At 37.3% G+C, this 18,832-nt stretch overlaps 1 protein-coding gene across 3 annotated transcripts in view; it reads right to left on the bottom strand.

Moving 5' to 3' along the window:
* The window catches only part of Fgf13 (fibroblast growth factor 13), a 485,628-nt gene that overhangs the window by 94,258 nt on the left and 372,538 nt on the right, over nucleotides 1-18,832 (bottom strand). Inside the window, exon 1 of one of the 3 annotated variants that reach the window (XM_042667591.1) lies at nucleotides 10,910-11,072. The exons of the other annotated variants lie outside the window; for them this stretch is intronic. Coding sequence (XP_042523525.1) covers nucleotides 10,910-10,937 — 28 coding nt within the window. The 5' untranslated portion in view covers nucleotides 10,938-11,072. Of the gene's footprint in view, nucleotides 1-10,909; nucleotides 11,073-18,832 lie in introns of those variants that run through there. 3 annotated transcript variants of the gene reach the window in all.

The raw sequence follows: 18,832 nt of genomic DNA, 5'->3' as shown, positions 1-18,832 counted from the left end.
CAATCTTATTTGTAATAACTCAATATGTTTTACAAAGTTTTGTTTGTTTTATTTCTTTTCTTGGTCCAGAAGCCACTTCAGAGGTCATCTATTCCAAATAGTTTCTAGTTAACTTGACATATAGGGAAATACTAATGATAGTAAGTATTGAGATTTTTATGGGATTAGAAAAGAGATGTCTAATGTAAGATCTATTTTTCATTCCTTTTTTCCAAATTTAGTAATTTTCTAAGGAAATGGGACTCTTTTGAGTACTCACTACTCACTGTGACAACAAATAGGAAATAAGTAGATATATAACCTTTGCCATTGCTTATAAGTAAACAAAAAGTCAAAACAAATTAAATCCAGGGGTAGAACTCCCCAGATCTAACCATCTGGGCACAACAAGTCAAAACAGGTTAAAAACAATTCCTTTATATCTGTTTAAATCAGAATCTATACCCTTATTTTTTGGAAGCAGTACTATGAGATTTCTTGGCACCAAGAGTGCTCGCACTACGCATTATGAATTTCAATGATTTCTTCAGAGAAGCCAGCTGTGGATGGTGTTCATGATTTCAGTAGATGCATGCCATTTAGGGTAAAAAATATTTAATTGATAATTTAACGCTCTCTTTCCTAACCGAAGGAACCTGACACATATTTCTACTGCTAGTTGCTTTTATGTGTTCAAGAAACTTAATGTTCCTTCCCACAATCCCCCTGCAAAAACAGGGATATTATTGGTAATGGCAAAGCCTGAGTCTTTATTGGCGCTCTAGGTACTATGGTAAAGCAATGGTGCTTATGGGTTTGTAGGTGAAAATTATAAAGTGTTTGTTTATATTTCACATAAAATTGTTATTTCCCCTTTAGAATTTAGAGTCCTTTGTGGAATGATGTAAATAAGCCATCTAGATTTGAGTCTTAGTTCTCCTGTTGCCTAGCCTTGGGCTTTGGGGAAGCTTCTATTCCTCACTTATGAAATGACTGCATAAATTAGATGATCTCAAAGGTCTATGAACATGACACGTCTTTGGATTTAATAAGCATTTCACTAATCAGAAAAACAATGGCTATGGGAATTTATCACATAGCCATGGACTTATCAGTCTATCATATTTAAGCTGCTCCACCAAATTGAAAAAAGTCATGAAGCATAAGAAGACTGAAGCTTAAGGGCAAGCTTTCTACCTAGTGCAGAAGATGAAGAGTGGTTAAGAGAATAGAATTTGTGAGTAGAACACTTAGCTAGAGGTGCTTTTTTCTTTCTTGCTTTTGTTTGTAAGGTATTTAAACCATGTGATTCTTTTGTTTCTCTTGTATGTTCTTCCCCCATGATATAACCCCTGTTTTCACTGCATTTGATGCTGCTACCCTGCATCTTGTATATACATTTTTCTAATTTGGAGAGGGGAAGGGAAATAACAAAACGTTGAAACAAGGATACAGGTTGGCCGTTGTTAACAATGAGATGTACAAGACACTATATTGAAAATGAATTTTACAACTGGGGGAGGAGGGGGGAGCTGGGGAGGTGGAAACGGAAGGGATAGTAGGGGAAAAACAAAGAAGGAGGTAACAATGCTCTATAGTAAATGTACTCATTTCCTTGCTCATGTAACTGTAATCCCTCTGTACAGTATTTTTACAATAAAAATATAAAAATACTGAGGAAGATGAGGAAATATAGGAGAACACCACTTTTATTCAGTTTTTTCTGTAATTGGTTCTTACAAAAGGTTTATTTTTTTTCCTAAAACTACTCTAAAACAAAGGCTGTTTTTTGTAAAAAAAAATCTTGATTCAGTAGTATGATGTGACCTTGGAATGCTAATTAACCACTTTGTTCCTCAACTTCCTTTACTAGAAAATAAAAATAACTAATAGTGTGTACCTTCTATGGTAATTGTAAGAACTGTTAATATAAATAAAAAGCTTTGTATGTACTTGGCAAAATGTAGTTACAGTTTGTTGCAATGGGGCATGCCTGTGATACCGGCCATCGGAAAGGAAGGGAAGAGTATCATGAGTTCAAATCCAGCCTGGGCCATATAAGAATACTATTTCTAAAATCTAAAGGATGGAGATGTAGCACAATGGTAGAGCACTTGCCTAGCATGTGTAAGCTACTGCATTCCATTTAAAATGTTGAGAAGGAAAGAGATAGAAAAGAGACACCGAAACAAGAAAGAGAATAGGAGAGAAATACTGAAGCACAAAAGGCTATCATATGAAATTCAAGTGCAGTCACTCTCCCTAAGAATGAATCATAAGTAAATAAAATAACATTCTGACCAAAGCCCATAATCCCATCATTTTACAAAATGAAATACAATGAGAAGTATGAAAGAACATAGTCCACGTATTTGCTTCTATGAGGGAACAGTTATAGATTTACCCAAGAAGTGCACAGTGTATCAACAAGGCCAATGCATTTCAGTGATCTACACAAAATACTCAGTAAAATGTAGAATTAAACTAATGATGAATAGTTACTTATCTTTAAATTAGATAACAAAATATGACCCAGAAATACTAATATAAAAGAATGCTTCAATAGGCATTCTTGTGAACAATGGGTTAAGTTTTGTAAAAACTGTCTCCAAGTTCAACAAGTTATCATGCTAAATATGAAAAAGAAGACAGACAAAAACTTATATTTAACCGTGAGTTTTACTCACCCAGTATTTTAATATTATATGATCCTTTCCAAAGCCACAGTTAGAAAAAGCTGAAGAGAAATGTGTGAATTCTTACTCTGCTGAAGATCCTTATAGGCAGTAAAATATGAACACATTTATATTAAATCAAAGCATTTTATGAAGCATAATCCATCATGAAAGGGCTTATTTGCTTACACTCTACTCTAAGCTGATAGATTTTTTTTTGCAGCTTTACTGTTTTGGCTCTATGGGCTATAACTCCAGGTTCTCCCAAGTTTCAAAGTGGATTATATCTACCATTTAGCATTTAAACACGGCTAGGTAGAGATAAAGTGTTTTTTTTTTTTGCCTTTCCCCCAGTCCCAAATACTCTATCCCTTGATGCATAATACTTTGAATTTTCAATTACCCTTAATTTAAACTACATCATAAACAATCTCTGACACTAAATTTCACAACTGTATTTAAGTGGGCAATATCTGTATTTATTGCTTAGTTAAGTACTGCACAGAATTGTGATATTATGTGGTTGAAGGACATTGTATTAACAATGTATTTTTTTCTACTGCACTAGTATTCAAGCACTGTACTCAAGCACAATGGTAAACAAACTCAGAAAGTGTCAGTCCATATGAGGGTACATTTTAGTTGTCCAACAGTAGGAAAAATCGGTCATTAACTAAGGGGAAAGAAGGAAATCTAAGATCTTTAAGCATGAGGTCAAGTCAAAAAAAAAAAAAGAGAGAGAGAAACTGTCCATTTACGCAGGTTCCCCTACTAAAGCAAGATTGTGATCCTCCTCTTAAATGTGAAAGCTATTATTCACCAAATGTAACTAAAAGCAGCAACAAAGCTCTAACAGAAGACTGATCTCAAACAAAATACTAATGGTATAATTAAAAGAAAGATATTTCCATTTGGGGACATTGACACTGTTTGCCTTAGTTTATACTTTATCACCCCAGTGACATATTCAAACAGAAATTAATTATTGAACAAAAAGGACCACCAAAAGGAAGCAGATATGAAACATTTTCAAAAGAGAGAGCAAATAGAACCACTCTCAGAGATGACCCAATTCAAAGAATTTTCAAATGGGGATTTTAAAATTATGATACATATTTATAAAGACTTGGTGGAAGAGGTGAACAACATAAATCATCAACATGATGCATAATTTCAGCATTGAGATGGAAATTTAAATAGAAATGGAAATTGAAAAACATGAAAAGCTAGAAATGAGATGTAGAATATCACAGATGTTGAATTCTTTTAAAGGACTCATGAGATAATTGGATATAGCAGAGCAAGGAATTTGTGAGGAGTGTAATCTAAAAGAAAGTATCTAATACACACAAAAGTGAAATGAATAGCAAAAATTTGAAACAATGTATCAGGGACAATACTAAATTATCCTGTATATAGGCAAATGGAGTCTTAGGGAGAGAAGAGAAAGAAAATTGGGCAGCATAAATATGTCAGAATACAGTAGTAAAATTTTTCAAAAATTATAAAAGATACTATATTATCGATTTAATACAGAATCCCGCTAGACCATTCACCCATGAATGGATAAAGGAAATGTACCATATGTTCACAATGGAGTATTATTTAGGTACAAAAAATGATCTTCTATCTGCAAGAAAATGAATGGAACTAAGTATCATTATGTTAAGTTAAAAGGCTCAACTGAGAAAGTCAACTATTACCAGTTCTCTCTCCTATCAGGAATCTATCCTGATGAAAATGAATGACAGAAATGTAAAACAGGTGATGTGTGGAGATGAAAGACAGTGGCATGGATGAAGGGAGAAAAGAGTGAATATGGTCAAAACACTGTATATATGTGTATGAAATAAAATAATATTTTTTGAAATTGTCCCAATAAGTGGGGAGTAGGAATAGGATAAGTGGTAGATGGGATAGTGTGACCAGGGTACATTACATCCATATAGGAAAACATCACAATAACACCCATTTGTATAACTAATATATGCCAATAAAAATAGAAGAAAACATGTTATATACTACAAAGCATTAATAAAACAATCAACACCAAAACGTCATAACCAAATTGCTAAAAAATCAAAGGTAAAGAGAAAGTCTACAGAAAGAAATACAATAAAGTGGAATAATAATAAGGAAATTATATAATTTCTTTCTTTCTTTCTTTTTTTTTTTGGTCATGGGCCTGAACTCTGGGCTTGAGCGCTGTCCCTCAGCTCTTCGGCTCAAGGCTAGCACTCTACCACTTGAGCCACAGCACCACTTCTGGCTTTTTCTGCTGATGTGGTTCTGAGGAATCGAACCCAGAGCCTCATGCATGCAAGGCAAGCACTCTACCACTGAGCCACCTTCTCAGCCCCAGAAATTACATAATTTCATTTTGAAATAATGCACAGAAGAATAGGGAACATCTAATCTTTAAAGTATTTAAAGTATTTAAAGTGAAACAGGATTTTTATCAAGCCTGAACTATGTATCTAGTCAAAAGTATTCATCAAGGAAGACAATGGTTGCCTACCAAGTGTGAAGTGTTGAGTTCAAACCTAATTACCACCAAAAATCAGTATCTACCAAAGATGAAAATAAAGTAACTATGGTTTAGGAAACAAGAAGTTGAACAGCTGGATACTGGTAGTGTCAATCAATAATCTTAGCTACTCAGAAGGCTAAGATACAAAGAATTACAGTTTGAAGCCAGTCCTTGTCAGATAAGTTCCATCTCCAAAATAACCAGTAAAAGCAGGGCTGGAGATGTTGCTCAACTGGTAGAACAGTGAGAACCTAGCAAGCAAGACCAGTAAGCATGAGGCAATGAGTTCAAACTCTAGTACCAGAAAAAAAAATTGAAAGAAATTCTTTAATCAAACAGCTTCTTATGTGTTTATATCTAGTAGCAATGCTACTATAGAGTTAAAAAATTGATAGCACTAAAAAGAAACAAACATAGCCTACAGTTATGGTTGAATATTTCAATACTCATTTTGAGTAGTTTCAGCGAGCTGTGAGGAAAGAAAAAATACATTTAGAAAAAAACAGAATGTAGAAGGACTGAATAACATTATAAGTTTCATGTGATATAAACTTATGGAAAATAAATTACTCAACAATAAAGCAAAACCTAAGCCATAAGATCAGTTTAAATAACTTTCTAAGATTCAAAACCAAAGAGAGTGTAGGGACTGATGGCAAAAATATTAAGCTTGAAATATCATGAATATAAATAAATCATATCCCTTAAAAATGGAAAAAAATGGTATACATGCAAATAATTCATGAGTAAAAGGAAGATCCAAAGGGGAAGTTGGAAAACACTTTGATTAGAATGATAACAATATGTCAAAAATGTAATTTAATTTAAAGTAGCCCTTATATGGGAAATTTGTAGCTTTAGACTTGCCTTTATTTCAGAACAATGTTATAAAGGAAATTATCTATGTTTTATCTTAAAAATCAGGAAACATAATTAAATTCTGAATAAGTAGGAAAAAGTAATAAAAAATGAGAAAGGAAACCAATGATATAGAAATCATATAATCACTAAAGCCAAAAGTTGGTTCTTTGAAACAGATGAATAAATATTTTTCTGGCACAATTAGGGTTTTTACTCAGGGTCTTTTCCTTGCCAGGTAAGCAGTCTGACATTTGGCCTACACCCTATCCCTTTTTTGCTTTTTAGTTACTTTTCAGATGGGGTAGCTTGCATCCTTCTATGTCTCTCACATATGTGGGATTGCAGGTATTTTCCACCATACCTGGCTTATTTATTTAGGCAAGCTCTCGCTATTTGCCTGAATTGCCCTCCATCCATGATCCTTCCAATCTCCACCTCCAAATACCTGACATTACAGGCATAAGGTAGTGTACCTGGACAAGATTGTTAAAGTTTGAAACCATTAGTAATCCATAGCAAGGAAAGTATGCTGCTACTACAAATTGTTATTGTAGAAACAATTAATATAATTAAACAAGTGGGCATATTACTGGAGACACTGTAGAATTAAAACAATAATTCAAAGCTGTTGTGAACAACTAAATAATCAAACAAAACCAGACAAAGGACTTGAAAAAAATACGTCACTAAAGGAGATATTCAGATATACCAAGCATATTTAATCGGTATCCAACATCATTAGTAATCAGGCTGAAATATTTTTTTCATTTATTGTGAAAATACCATACAGAGGGGTTACAATTACATGAGCAAGTTAATGAGTACATTTCTTATCAAGCATTGTTGCCTCCTCTTTTGTTTCCCCTTCCCATCCCTTCCCATCTACCCCGCCCCCTTCCCCCCAGATGCACCAAAGTTGTAAAGTTTGTTTTTCGACATGTCTTGTATATCTCATTGTTGCAATGGGTCCACTGTATCCCTATTTAAACGATTTGTTTTTTCCCTTCCCCTGCACAAATTATACCAACATCAAATATAGTGAAAACAAGGGTTATACCATGGGGGAGGAACATACAAAGCAACAATGGATTAAGAAAATGTGGTATATATACACAATGGAATTCATGCCTCCATCAGAAAGAATGACATTGCCCCATTTGTTAGGAAGTGGAAAGACTTGGAAAAAATTATATTAAGTGAAGTAAGCCAGGCCCAAAGAAATATAGGTCCCATGATTTCCCTTATTTGCAATAACTAGTATATGTCTGAGACAAGCAGAAATGGTCAGATAAGTTGATGTTAGGCGAAATGAACCCCAAGATAAGGACTCAAATGTTTTTTCTTTCTTGCTATTGTTTCTAACATATTTATAAGTCTGAAATAAATTTAAATCAAAACGAATGTCATTATATCCATACAAGATGAAGAGAATGAGAGCAATGGGCAACATCAAGTGTTGATGACTAGTAGACTAATCAGAATGCTGGGACGTTGCTAGTGTGAGTGGGGGTGTAGAATGGTAGAGCCATTTGGGGATTTTGTTTCATAGTAGCTTTAGGTAAATATATAAACCAATAATTTCATTGGTAGGTGTTTGTCAAAAACAAATTAAAACAGTTGTCCAAGGAGGATTTGTAAACAAACAAAAATGCTTGTAGCATCTTTACTTATTAATGCCCAAAGTGGAAAAAATCCAACAGTCTCTGAATGCATGAATAAGCAAAGTTGAATACTATTCTGTACTAAAAGTTAATCTATCACTACCATACACAGAAACATGGGTGAATGTCAAAAACATTCCAGGTTAAATATTCCCAATGGATATATTAAACGCCCTTATGATGCTTATTATTCAGGAAATGTTCATTTTATAGGAATGTTTGAAAAAAAATAAACTTCTTTTTCCCCTATGATAACCCTCATGGATTTCAAATGGGAATTGTTTTGTATGGAATTGTTTGAAACAATTTTATTGTATAAAGCAAGATACACCATACTGTAGATAGAGATATGCTTGAACTTGGAGATCATGCTCGGAGATCATGCTCAGAGACCCTGGTGAAATTCAAAGAAATGTTATCATTTGCAATTCAAAAGCCTCCAGTTTCTAAAGCAAATCGTGAAAGGCAAATGTAGCCTTCCATGAGATGGGCCTAAAGATAAACATGAGAGTCCTTTGTGCTTTGACTTATAACACCAACAAAGAAAATACATTGAAAGAGTTTTCAGTGTTCTATGCTGCCATTTTGGATACTTAAAAAATCTCTAGCCCAGGTGACAATAAGAGTTGTGGAAAAAGTGAGCTATGAGTATCTGGAAGTACACATCGGCACCTCTATCAACTGCACTAAGGGACTACTGATTGAAAAATAATATCTTTACTTTTCATTTCATAAGAGCCCATGGCTAAGGAAAGCATTAAAATATATTGTTTTTCACTGCTTTCGGAGAAAGGGGGGCAGGGGAGATCTGTCTTCATGTATTCTGTTTTGGAAATGCTAAGTCAACATGACATGTGGATTACTAGGCAGGTAATGGCCACCGAATACGTCTGTAACCAAAGAGAAACAGAAGAGAAAATGAAGGGATTTAGTGATGCTCAAGAAATAAAGACAAGCAGAAGGCAGTAAGGTAGGGATAAAAACTAAGAATGGAGTGAGCAGAAATATGGTATGTTAGAAGTAAGACTAAAATGGTACCATAGTAAAACTCAGGTTTTGTAACTTAAATAAGACTATGAAGGCTTTAGGATGTGAAGGATTACACAGAACACAGGATTTGTCTGGTTATCAGTTTCCCTAAAGACCAACAAGAGGCCTCCGATGGACGGGAACGATGTACTTAGGGAGGAAGCTCTTGCCTTGAGAGGTGTTCAGAGAAGAACTTGTGGCTGAAGTGACTGGAGACAGTCTCGTGTATGTATGAAGTTTAAAGTGCTTTTTCTGGAGGGGGGGTGGGCAGAGATAAAATATATTACCTTTCTTGAGACTCGACATTCTTTGACTATAGAAGCCTTTCTCCTGGTACCATTGGCACTGTGCCATAAACTCAGTGCCTAAGCTATATGCATATTCCTTCCAAAGGTGAACAATGGCAGCATCTCCACTTACTGCTTGCCCATCTCACAGTTTGCATTCATTTCTGCAAGGGAGCTAGGATGTATGCCTAGTAAAATGGACATGTCTATGTATAATATTTCATCAATCAATCCTGAAGTCTTTTGTAAGCAAAAAGTTGGCTTGTGCTTGAATCTAACCCAACAGCTTAGACGACAACAGGACTATATCCAATTAATAGATGCACATGTCGATGCAATATTTTTTTTAGCGAGAATTACATGTGTCACAGACCTTACTCAGCACATTATTAATGCATACATTCTACCCAACTGTTTTACAAGCACAGCGTCAGGCAGAAATGTTTCAGACATATATACTATATTCTAAACTAAGGGATAATGGTGCCTGTAGTTCTTTTTTTTAAGGATTATAAACTGACTCCCTTCGGGCAGGTAAAAATTCTAGTGAGTTAATTAGAGACATAGACAAATGCTGAACTAATTTCACAAATTCTATACTCATTTTTTATCATTATGGTTACCTTTATTGCCCTAACCTTTGAAATGAGACTTGTTCTCTTATTTTCATGGGAAATTCAACTCTAAATAACCAAATGAATGGTATATATATGACATGAGAGATCAATCAGCCTTTTGGGGGTTGCTCTAGGACTACCCAAAGTACAGGTGACCCTATAAAATATTCAAGTAGAAAGTCGGTTAATTCCAGTAAATAACATGAACAGATAGGTGGTAGTCAACAGTTTCAAGTGGCAGGGAAATGATTTTGAAAAAAAAATTCAAATGAACAATCATTCATCTGGACAAAATGTTCTACACAAATAATACATTCCAAGATCTTCGTATTATTTGGAATCCTTTCAAATCCAATGATAAAGACAGTGTGAAGGGTTTCAATAAATGTTTGTCTGATGAGCTTATATTATTCAGCTAATACAAAGATTGGCAAAAAAAAAAAAAGTGTACGAGAAATGATGTCAGTCTTCATATAGTTACGTGTTAAAAGTTCCCATTAAACAGTCTCCACTGGAGTGATTTTTAAGCCTTCCAAGAGAACCCCTGTCCTATTTTCAAAGAGCCTTCAAAGTGGGTACCGGCTCCAGCCACCTTCTCTCCGCTTGTTTATCCTTAAGCTGGAGGTTCTTGGGCGTTGGTTCCTTCAGCTGTCTGCCGCATCTCCCTGCCGTCATGGAGGAACACAACTCCTATTTTCCCTTAGACATTATGGATTGCCTATGCCCCGTGCTTTCCCCAAAGGTCCATCTAATAGGATTCTCAAAAATCCTGTGTGATTGTGTTCACCTTTCCCCAGCTTTCTGTCCCCTCCTCTTTTTTCCCCTTTCTCTTTGTTATCTGTCACAAAGGAAATATTCCTTTAAGCTAATTACCATGACTTATTCTCTTTTCTTCTTTATTAGTTAAAAATGCATGCTTTGTGCCAGGTGTATAGTTAATGTAGCTCTAGAAGTAGGAACTTACTCTTGAGTCATCTAGTACACTATTATCTAAAAACAAATAGGGTTTTAAATAGTCTGATATACACATACGTTTTTCAAGAACAGTAGTTTACATTTCTCTTAAAGAAAGGATGCATTTCTCAAATAGTCTAAGCTGAACAGCCAAACACCAAAGAATAATGAGGACTTAGAGCCCCTCTCCTATCCAGAAAGACAAAAGACAACAGAAAGATCCCCGGCATAAATCTGTCCATTTCACAAAACATTAATGTCCCACATAAGCTTTTCAATGTATCTATTTCAAAAATATCTCTTAAATGAATCTTACCTGAATAGGACTTCCTTAACAAAGCCATGCTTCTTTATAAGCTGGTCCTACCCAGACAATTGTTGTCTACATTTGGAGCAGCCACAGAGAGGAGATCAGAGAAAGTTTAAGGCATATCTAAAGTATTCTCCAAGGTACTGGCCAGAAACATCAAGCCCATACTCGTGGTATAGAGAGATCATTAATGGGCATTAGTGACAGACCATTATGACTCTCACAGATCATTAATGATTCATCATGTAGCAGTATTGTTCTGGCAGTAATCAGACCACTGCTTAGGCGCAGATATAAGCTCTGCCCATACTATTTGCTTAAACTTATTATTTCCAAGCATAAAATTTTATTTTGCCTTCTAGAATTACGAAAAAAAATGGTCTGTAACAGGATCCCTCAACACATTAGAGCTTTTGGAGTTAGCTGCCTTTTTTAGTAGATGCTCCGCCTATGGTCAGGAATCTTGTAGTCTGAAAGGCTCCCCAATAGCTTTGGGGTTGTAGAAATGTGTCTTTTATTTTGAAATTGAATTATTGATGAATAGAAAATGCTACAAGCAAAACAGACATTTACAAGAATTACAGTCACTCAGTACTCTGAAAATTACCTGTAAAATGTTCAAATTTTTCCAAAACTTTTGATTCCTCACCTTAAAAAGTACATTTTCATATCCAGATCCCTTCTTAAAAATTCAGAGAATCTGTTAGCAGCCTATGAAGAGGATTTCTATTAATGAGAGTGAAAAGCAAGAACTGGACAATTTCAGCATTGTATTATGCAAGTTATTGCTACCTTCAAGGGTGTTAAGAGCAAATCAAAATTCTAAAGCAAAGCAGAAAACCTTTATTGTCATTCTTTTTATTTTTGCTTTATGGAAGATCCACTATTTTGGTTTAAAATGCAAATAGAAATGGAAATGCAAGTTATTCCGGGAACAAATGAGTCTTTCCTATTGAACAGATTGGATTCTCCTTCTGTGTGGCTCTGGGAAATCTTCCCTTGAGTCAGAGTGAAGGGAAATCTGTCTCAAATTCTGAATATTGTCACTATCAATGAATATTGAAGAATTACTGACACCCACAGGGAGCTATATTTATGGATCTCCATCACCCATATTCAGAGTTATATGGAAAGTAAGATTATGTATATTCAAAAGCATTCCATGAACTTACATATCTTGCTTTAAGCTTTTCTGCATAATCAAAATTGCCTTGTGCTCTGTGTCTCCACTTTTCCATCCAACACTAAGAGTGTAACAGACAACAGCTGCAAATGTTAGCCCCTCCCAGAGGGATGCAGCCTCTAGCAGAATTGGTTTAGCTGTAAAGATGAGATTTCAGCAGGAGGCAGAGAATGAAGTAAATTTGCTGTACTCTGACATCAAACACCCTCCCCTATTCCCCAGGAACCATCCACAGCCAAGGGATCTGAAGATCAGGATCCCTTACAACACAGAAGAGCACAAGAGTTGTTCTTCTGTAGAGCTGACTTCTCAAATGCATGAGCTAGGCAACTGCACAGGGTCTGTAAAGGGCTCTGCACTTGGTTTCATGCTTTGCTACTACTATTCTGAAATCTCCTAATGTGTAAACAAAGGACCCTATGATTTTATTTTGCACTAGAGTCTGCAAATGATACACTCAGTGCTCTCCCTAAAGAAGACCATTTGTTAAATGACCAGACATAGTTAGCGCTCAGGTCACCAAGTACACAGATAGATTCAGATAGCTGTTTGCAAACCAAAATGGCTAATGGAAGAATTTGAGCTTCAGTGAAGTCTTTACACAGGAGAGATGCCAACTTCCTCCAAATAAAAATAGAATACCCTAATATGCAGGCAGCATCTCTTGGCCAATGTAAGAGCTCTTTCCTCCCCCTCCCCGCCCCCAAAGGGCATTTCCCCAGGGACAAGATTAAGTCATCTCCATATGAGTGGCCTTATCAGGTCTAATCAGGAGACCTAGGCTTTCCACTGTGCCCCCAGTTTATTATTCTCCTAGCTTTGATGGGGCTGCAAGGATCTAAGCTGGGGGTGGGGGAAGAAGACTATCAGAGAAGTGAATAGCTCCATCTTTTGATGTCTAGACAGCACCGAAATAAACAAAATGGGGGCTGATACACAGCCAAACTGCAAGGTAGGTGAAATTTATTTCTGCTGCTCTCTCCTTTTTTCTGAATGAATTTGTAGCCTCCTAGGGCCTTCATGTCCCTCTGCAGCTGCCTCTCATTTCACTGCAAGAGTAACCACTACCACTTGACTAGCTCATCCTTTTTACCTTCCCCTGTACCACATCTTCCTGCTGGCCTAGTCCTCAACACAGCTGGTCTTCGGAGGCTATCTGGAGCAATAAAATGTGATGAAGCCAGTGAACATGGTTCACCAAGTCTTTCAATTTGGAAGGGGGTGTCTTGATTGTCACTGGGCATGTTCTTCTCGCTCACATGGTGTGATACATGGAAAGACTCTAAGCAACAGAAACACAAAGAGGAAGGCAGTGCCCAACTGTTACACTGTTTTCCATGGGAATGTATTTCAATGATTTCATCATTGCTTTATTGCAATGTATAAGCCTTAGCACAATGGCACCCTTAATCTTTAGAAAGTACCAGGGTTTACAGGTTGGGACCAGCCTAGTTTCTTTGTTCAGAGTGTTATCCCTAAGTCCATACTGCCTCATTCAGTTTCCCCAATGTTCCATGGTTCTTTCACATCTGTACTTCCTTGTTCCTGATCTTCCCTTTTCTCCTTATTAATCTTTCAACGGTCCCTAAGACTTTGCTGCCAGGTGCTTCACACATCTGTAGTGCCACCTTTGATACCATAGTAACGAACAGCAACCTCTATGGTCATATTACTAAATGTGCTTAAATCCAGCTGTTGGAATGATTCTTTCTTTAGCAGACTGTGCATGACCAGAGGGCAAGAACTAGGTATGACAAATACCAATAAACCAACAGTGAAGGTGCTAAAAAACTAAGACTTGTGTGATATACACAATCACAGAATGGGCTGGTAAGGTGGCTCAGTGGTAGAGTGCTTGCCTAGCATGCAGGAAGCCCTGGGTTCGATTCCTCAATACCACATAAACAGAAAAGGCTGGAATTGGTGCTGGGGCTCAAGTGCTAGAGTGCTAGTGTTGACCAAAAGTAGCTTAGGGGCAGTGCCCAGGCCATGAACTCAAGGCCCAGGATTGATTTAAAAAAGAAAGAAAGAAAGAAAGAAGATGAAGAAAAAAGAAAAAAATGCATCAGAGGTTTTGGATGAAATATTGTACTTGCCAATATGTGAAATGACTGCATATGGTGGTTTCAGTGTCAACAGTCACTACTGATGTCTGGACTCAGTGCTGTGTCACTTACCTTTCACTCACCGATGTCATCAATATCCAGTTCTGTCCTCCCCAACCTTTCCTTCCCCTCCTGGTCTTCTTCCAACTCTTTTGTCTCTTTCTCTCTCTTTCCTCCCTCTACCTCCCTCTCCCCTCTCCTCCTCCCCCTCCCCCAATCAATTGACCAATAGTACCCCTTCTGAAGTCAAAATGCATCATCTGTCCCTACAGGCAATCTCCAAGTAAACAGCTCCTGACAAATCTAGTTAACTCTCTGGTGAATGGCCTTTAATCCCAGTCCAAGAGGTTGCAGAGCATCAAGCAGTCATTGCTCTGTGGTCAAGCAGCCCCAGTAAGCTTCCTGCCTTCCTGGAGGCCTCAATCAATAATCTGCCCTCTTCTTCTAGCCCAGACACATCAAAGGCAATAAGGCCTGAGATTTAATCATTTCCCATTAGAATGTAAAGCTCTGTCTCCTGGTCCTCTTGATAGCTGAATTGTTTGAGAATGTCTTCAGATGCTCATGTGAACAGATTTCCTAGGACATTGTTTACTTACGGTGCCAACACAGTTTCTAGGTTAATTATCCCAGCATTTTCCTACAAATTAGACATCTTGGCGATACTAATCCCTCCTCTCAGGAAGTTGAAATAGGAAGGGGGGATTTATGTTAGCAAGGACAGAGATATGTATTTCATTTAAAAGCCTGTGGCTCCTGCTTGTTAATCCTATATACTTCAGGAGGCTTGGATCTGAGGATTGAAGTTTGAACTCAGCACTATCTGGAAAATCTCAGAGACTCTTATCTCCACTTAACCACCAAAAAGCCAGAAGTGGAGCTATGGCTCAAGCACAGAATGCCAGTCTTGAGCAGAAATGCTAAGAGACAGCACCCAGGCCCAGAGTTCAAGCCCTAGTCCCAGCACCCACAAAAAAGTATTAGATACAAATAACTTGAAAGGTAATGTCTACAACTCCTTCCTGTATAACTGCCAAAATTTGGAAATAAGCAAGTTGTCATGAATGGATACATAAACTGTGGTAATCTAGACAATGGAACAGTATTCAGGGTAAACCAAGCTAGCAAAATCAGACAAGGCATGAAGGAAAAGTATACATATATTACTTAGTAAAAGAAGCGAATGTCTTATATAACTGTAACCCCTCAGGACATCACCTTTCTAATAACAATAAATGTGCATGAAGAAACAAAACAGAAGCGAACATGATCAGGCTACATCATATGCGACTCTAACTCTATGATGTTCTGATGGCCACAGGTAAGAGGACAATAGACATATCAGTGATTGCTAGGAGTTGAAAGGAGGAAGGGAGGAATAGGTGGAGCACACAGGAGATTTTGAGCTGTCAAACTCTGATGGTGGATATGTGCATGTCCTTATACATGTGTCAAGGTCCCAAACCCCAACAGTGAATCCACATACAAATTATGGAATTGGGTGATAATGAGGTATCCATGTAGCTTCATTATTGTAACAGGTGTAGCACTCTGGCTGGGGATGTTGACAGGCCTGGGCACGGTTCCTGACCTTTTGTGCTCAAGGCTAGTACTCTACCACCTTGAACCACAGCATCATTTCTGGAAGAGTGGAAGTTTCTTGTGGTAGGCCACACAGCTAGCAACTGGCCAAAGTATTATTAGGAGTTTACAAAGATTGCTTTTGAGAGTTTCTCCTAACCCAGACTTTCCATGATTCTGTCTCTCTTCCTCCCTTAAGTGTTCTCTGTCAAACTCCATTGCTCTGATTCTATCCAGACTGCACAAAGCCTTCTCTCTTCCTGTAGTACTAACAAGAGCCAGGAGGAAAAGGAATCCCCACTCCTCTTCAGTCAGAAGATGAGAATTATGCATTGCCATCAACTACCAGGAGCTACACCTCTCTCTTATCTTTTCTGAGGGCAAACAGGTCAAAGATAAACATGTAGACCCTATCCACCACAAGAATATCAAAAACAGCCCATTGCTTCCTCTGGTCTCAGCTCAAATCTCAGGCTGTACTACTGAGGCCTTGAGGTAAGAAAGACATGATCTACTTTATTTCCATATGAAAGCCACAACTGTGTTTTTAAAAAGCAAGTGATAGGAGGGAGGATTGGATTATGATCATCTCATTATTAGCCTACTTGATAATTAAATTAGATACTCTTATGAAGCTTTCAGTACAATGCAGGGTACCTGTGAGCCATCAATGGAAGTTAGACCTCTTTTCTTACCCTTAGTCAATTTTTGTCCATTCACTTGTCTCCTCCTGAATATCATCATTATCCTTTCTGACATTTTTGGCAGCATTTTGGTGAAAACAGATCAATAAGCAAGCCATCTACCGGCATTAACTGAGTCCTTAAAATGTACTAGGATCTCTGCCATATGCAAAGGTTACAAATAAGGAAAACCCAACATGCATACAGTACAACCCACCAGCTAAATGACAATTCTAAAGAAATTAATACAGTTAAAAATATTACTGAGACTCTGAGAAATAAATGCTATATGTGGAAGGAAGAAAACACAGGCAAGGAATTGAAGATTTGATTTATCTAAGTCATTGCTTTCACCAGCTACAACTTCTCTCAACATTAACTGTGTCATGTCTGCTCTGCATTAGGGTCTTTTAAAGAAAAAATAAGCATCAGCTAGGGGGTCACAGCTGGCACCACTGCATGTATATACTCTATTGCATGTATAGACTATAACAGACAAAAACTGGCCAATGTCCATCTATGATGCCTGGAAAAGTCTTCTAAGATAAGGTTAAAAACAATGTAACATCTTTTTATTCCACTCAACTTTGTTTTGGACACAGTAGTACATAATGCCTTAGTCAGTCGAGGAAATAATTCTATACATACCACAAATCATACACCTTTAACTTAGTGCCTCAGCCTGGTGTGTGTGAGTGTGTGTGTATGTGTGTGTGTGTGTGTGTGTGTGTGTGTGTGTGTGTGTGTGTGTGTTATTAGCAGTAAGGAATCCATAATTTTCAACCTCAAGACAGGGTTATTTATTCCTCGTACAACAATACGCAATGCAGAGAAAAGTTACTTCTTTTCTGCAGTTCCCTTGCTCTGAGGAAAAACAAATTCATGGCTTCTTTTGTGTTTACAGTACCCCCTGGTGGAGAAACAGCATATTTCAATGGTTTGCTAAAGCCCTGCCAGCAGTGCATCAATCCTCTTCCTAACAATTTTTAATCCCCTTACAAGTTATATTGAGAAAGAAATTCAACATTCAGTTTTTACCATTAATATCTTATAAGCATAAGGACAGACAAAGTCAAATTTCCGTCCTCTTTCTTCATTTACTTTGAACATTAACTAGGCTAATTTAAAAATTCATTTCAAATACATCCCTCAATTTAGAGAAATACCCTTCTAATGCTTTGATTAAGGAGAGTTATCTGCGCGTGTTATGCACTAGGCCTGTTGTGAATGCCTGGGATACAGAAATGAATAGGCTCCTGTTCTTACTGGTCAAGATCTGGTACAGAGCTCAGTGGCACCTGTGGAAAGCAATCAGTGCCATCTTAGGAAATGCCACACTGTATGTAGATTAGATGCCCTTCAGTGGATAAAAGGTCAAGAAAATGTTTTATATATGTGGGAGGGGTGTGAGGGTGTGTGTGTGTGTAAAATAGAACTTTACTCACCTATCAGGAAGAATGATGATATGCCCTTTTCAGGATGGAACTGGAAAAAGTTATGCTAAGTGAAGTAAGTCAGGCTCAGAGAGAGAATGCACACATGTTTTCTCTCATATGTGGAAGTTACATGTAAATTATAAATCTATATGTTCACATTTACAGGATCCTATGTATATACACACAGACATTAGATAATGTATGATATAAGCAAGACAGGATAGCAATTGTGTAGCTCCTTTGAACAACTAACTTACAAACTGAAAACCATGAAGCAGGAAGATGGGCTTTTGGGGGTGAGGTACGAGATGAGGCCCAGGGTGGGGTACATGAATAGAGAGAAGAAGGGTGACAAAACGCAGTCATAGTATTCAATGCACATATGTAAAAGGGGAACCAATAAACCTGAGGGGATGAGGGGGGTTGGGAGAGATGGGGAAGAATGGTGAAAGGGACGACGCTGATTATACTCTCAAACTCATATGTTGAGTTAAAACCATTTAAGTACAGTACAACATGTTGGTAATAACTAACTGTACCAATTAATCAATAAACAAATACATGAAAAGAAAATGCAAGGCTGACATCCCATGACTAAAGGTCAAATGAATAGGAAGTGAAAAGGAACAAGACAGGCTTTACAGAGCTTGTGATGGTTGAACTGAGCATTTATTGTTGACTGCTGGGCACTGGTGGCTCACACCGGTAATCCTAGTTATTCAGGAGGCTGAGATCTGAGAATCGAAGTTTGAAGCCAGCACAGGCAGACAAATCCCAGAGACTCTATCTCAAATTAATCAGCAAAAAGAAGGAAGTGGAGGTGTAGCTCAAGCAATACCAGAAGTGAATGGAAAAAGCTATGTGAGACGTTGAGATCCTGAGGTCAAGCTCTCGTACCAGCATTCACACACAATATACATGAATAGTTTCCCACACAGCAG

Source organism: Dipodomys spectabilis, unplaced genomic scaffold (assembly GCF_019054845.1).
Source record: "Dipodomys spectabilis isolate Male_0828 unplaced genomic scaffold, ASM1905484v1 ptg000414l, whole genome shotgun sequence".
NCBI classification, from domain to species: Eukaryota; Metazoa; Chordata; class Mammalia; order Rodentia; family Heteromyidae; genus Dipodomys; species Dipodomys spectabilis.
This window is presented reverse-complemented; position numbering and strand designations above follow the sequence as displayed.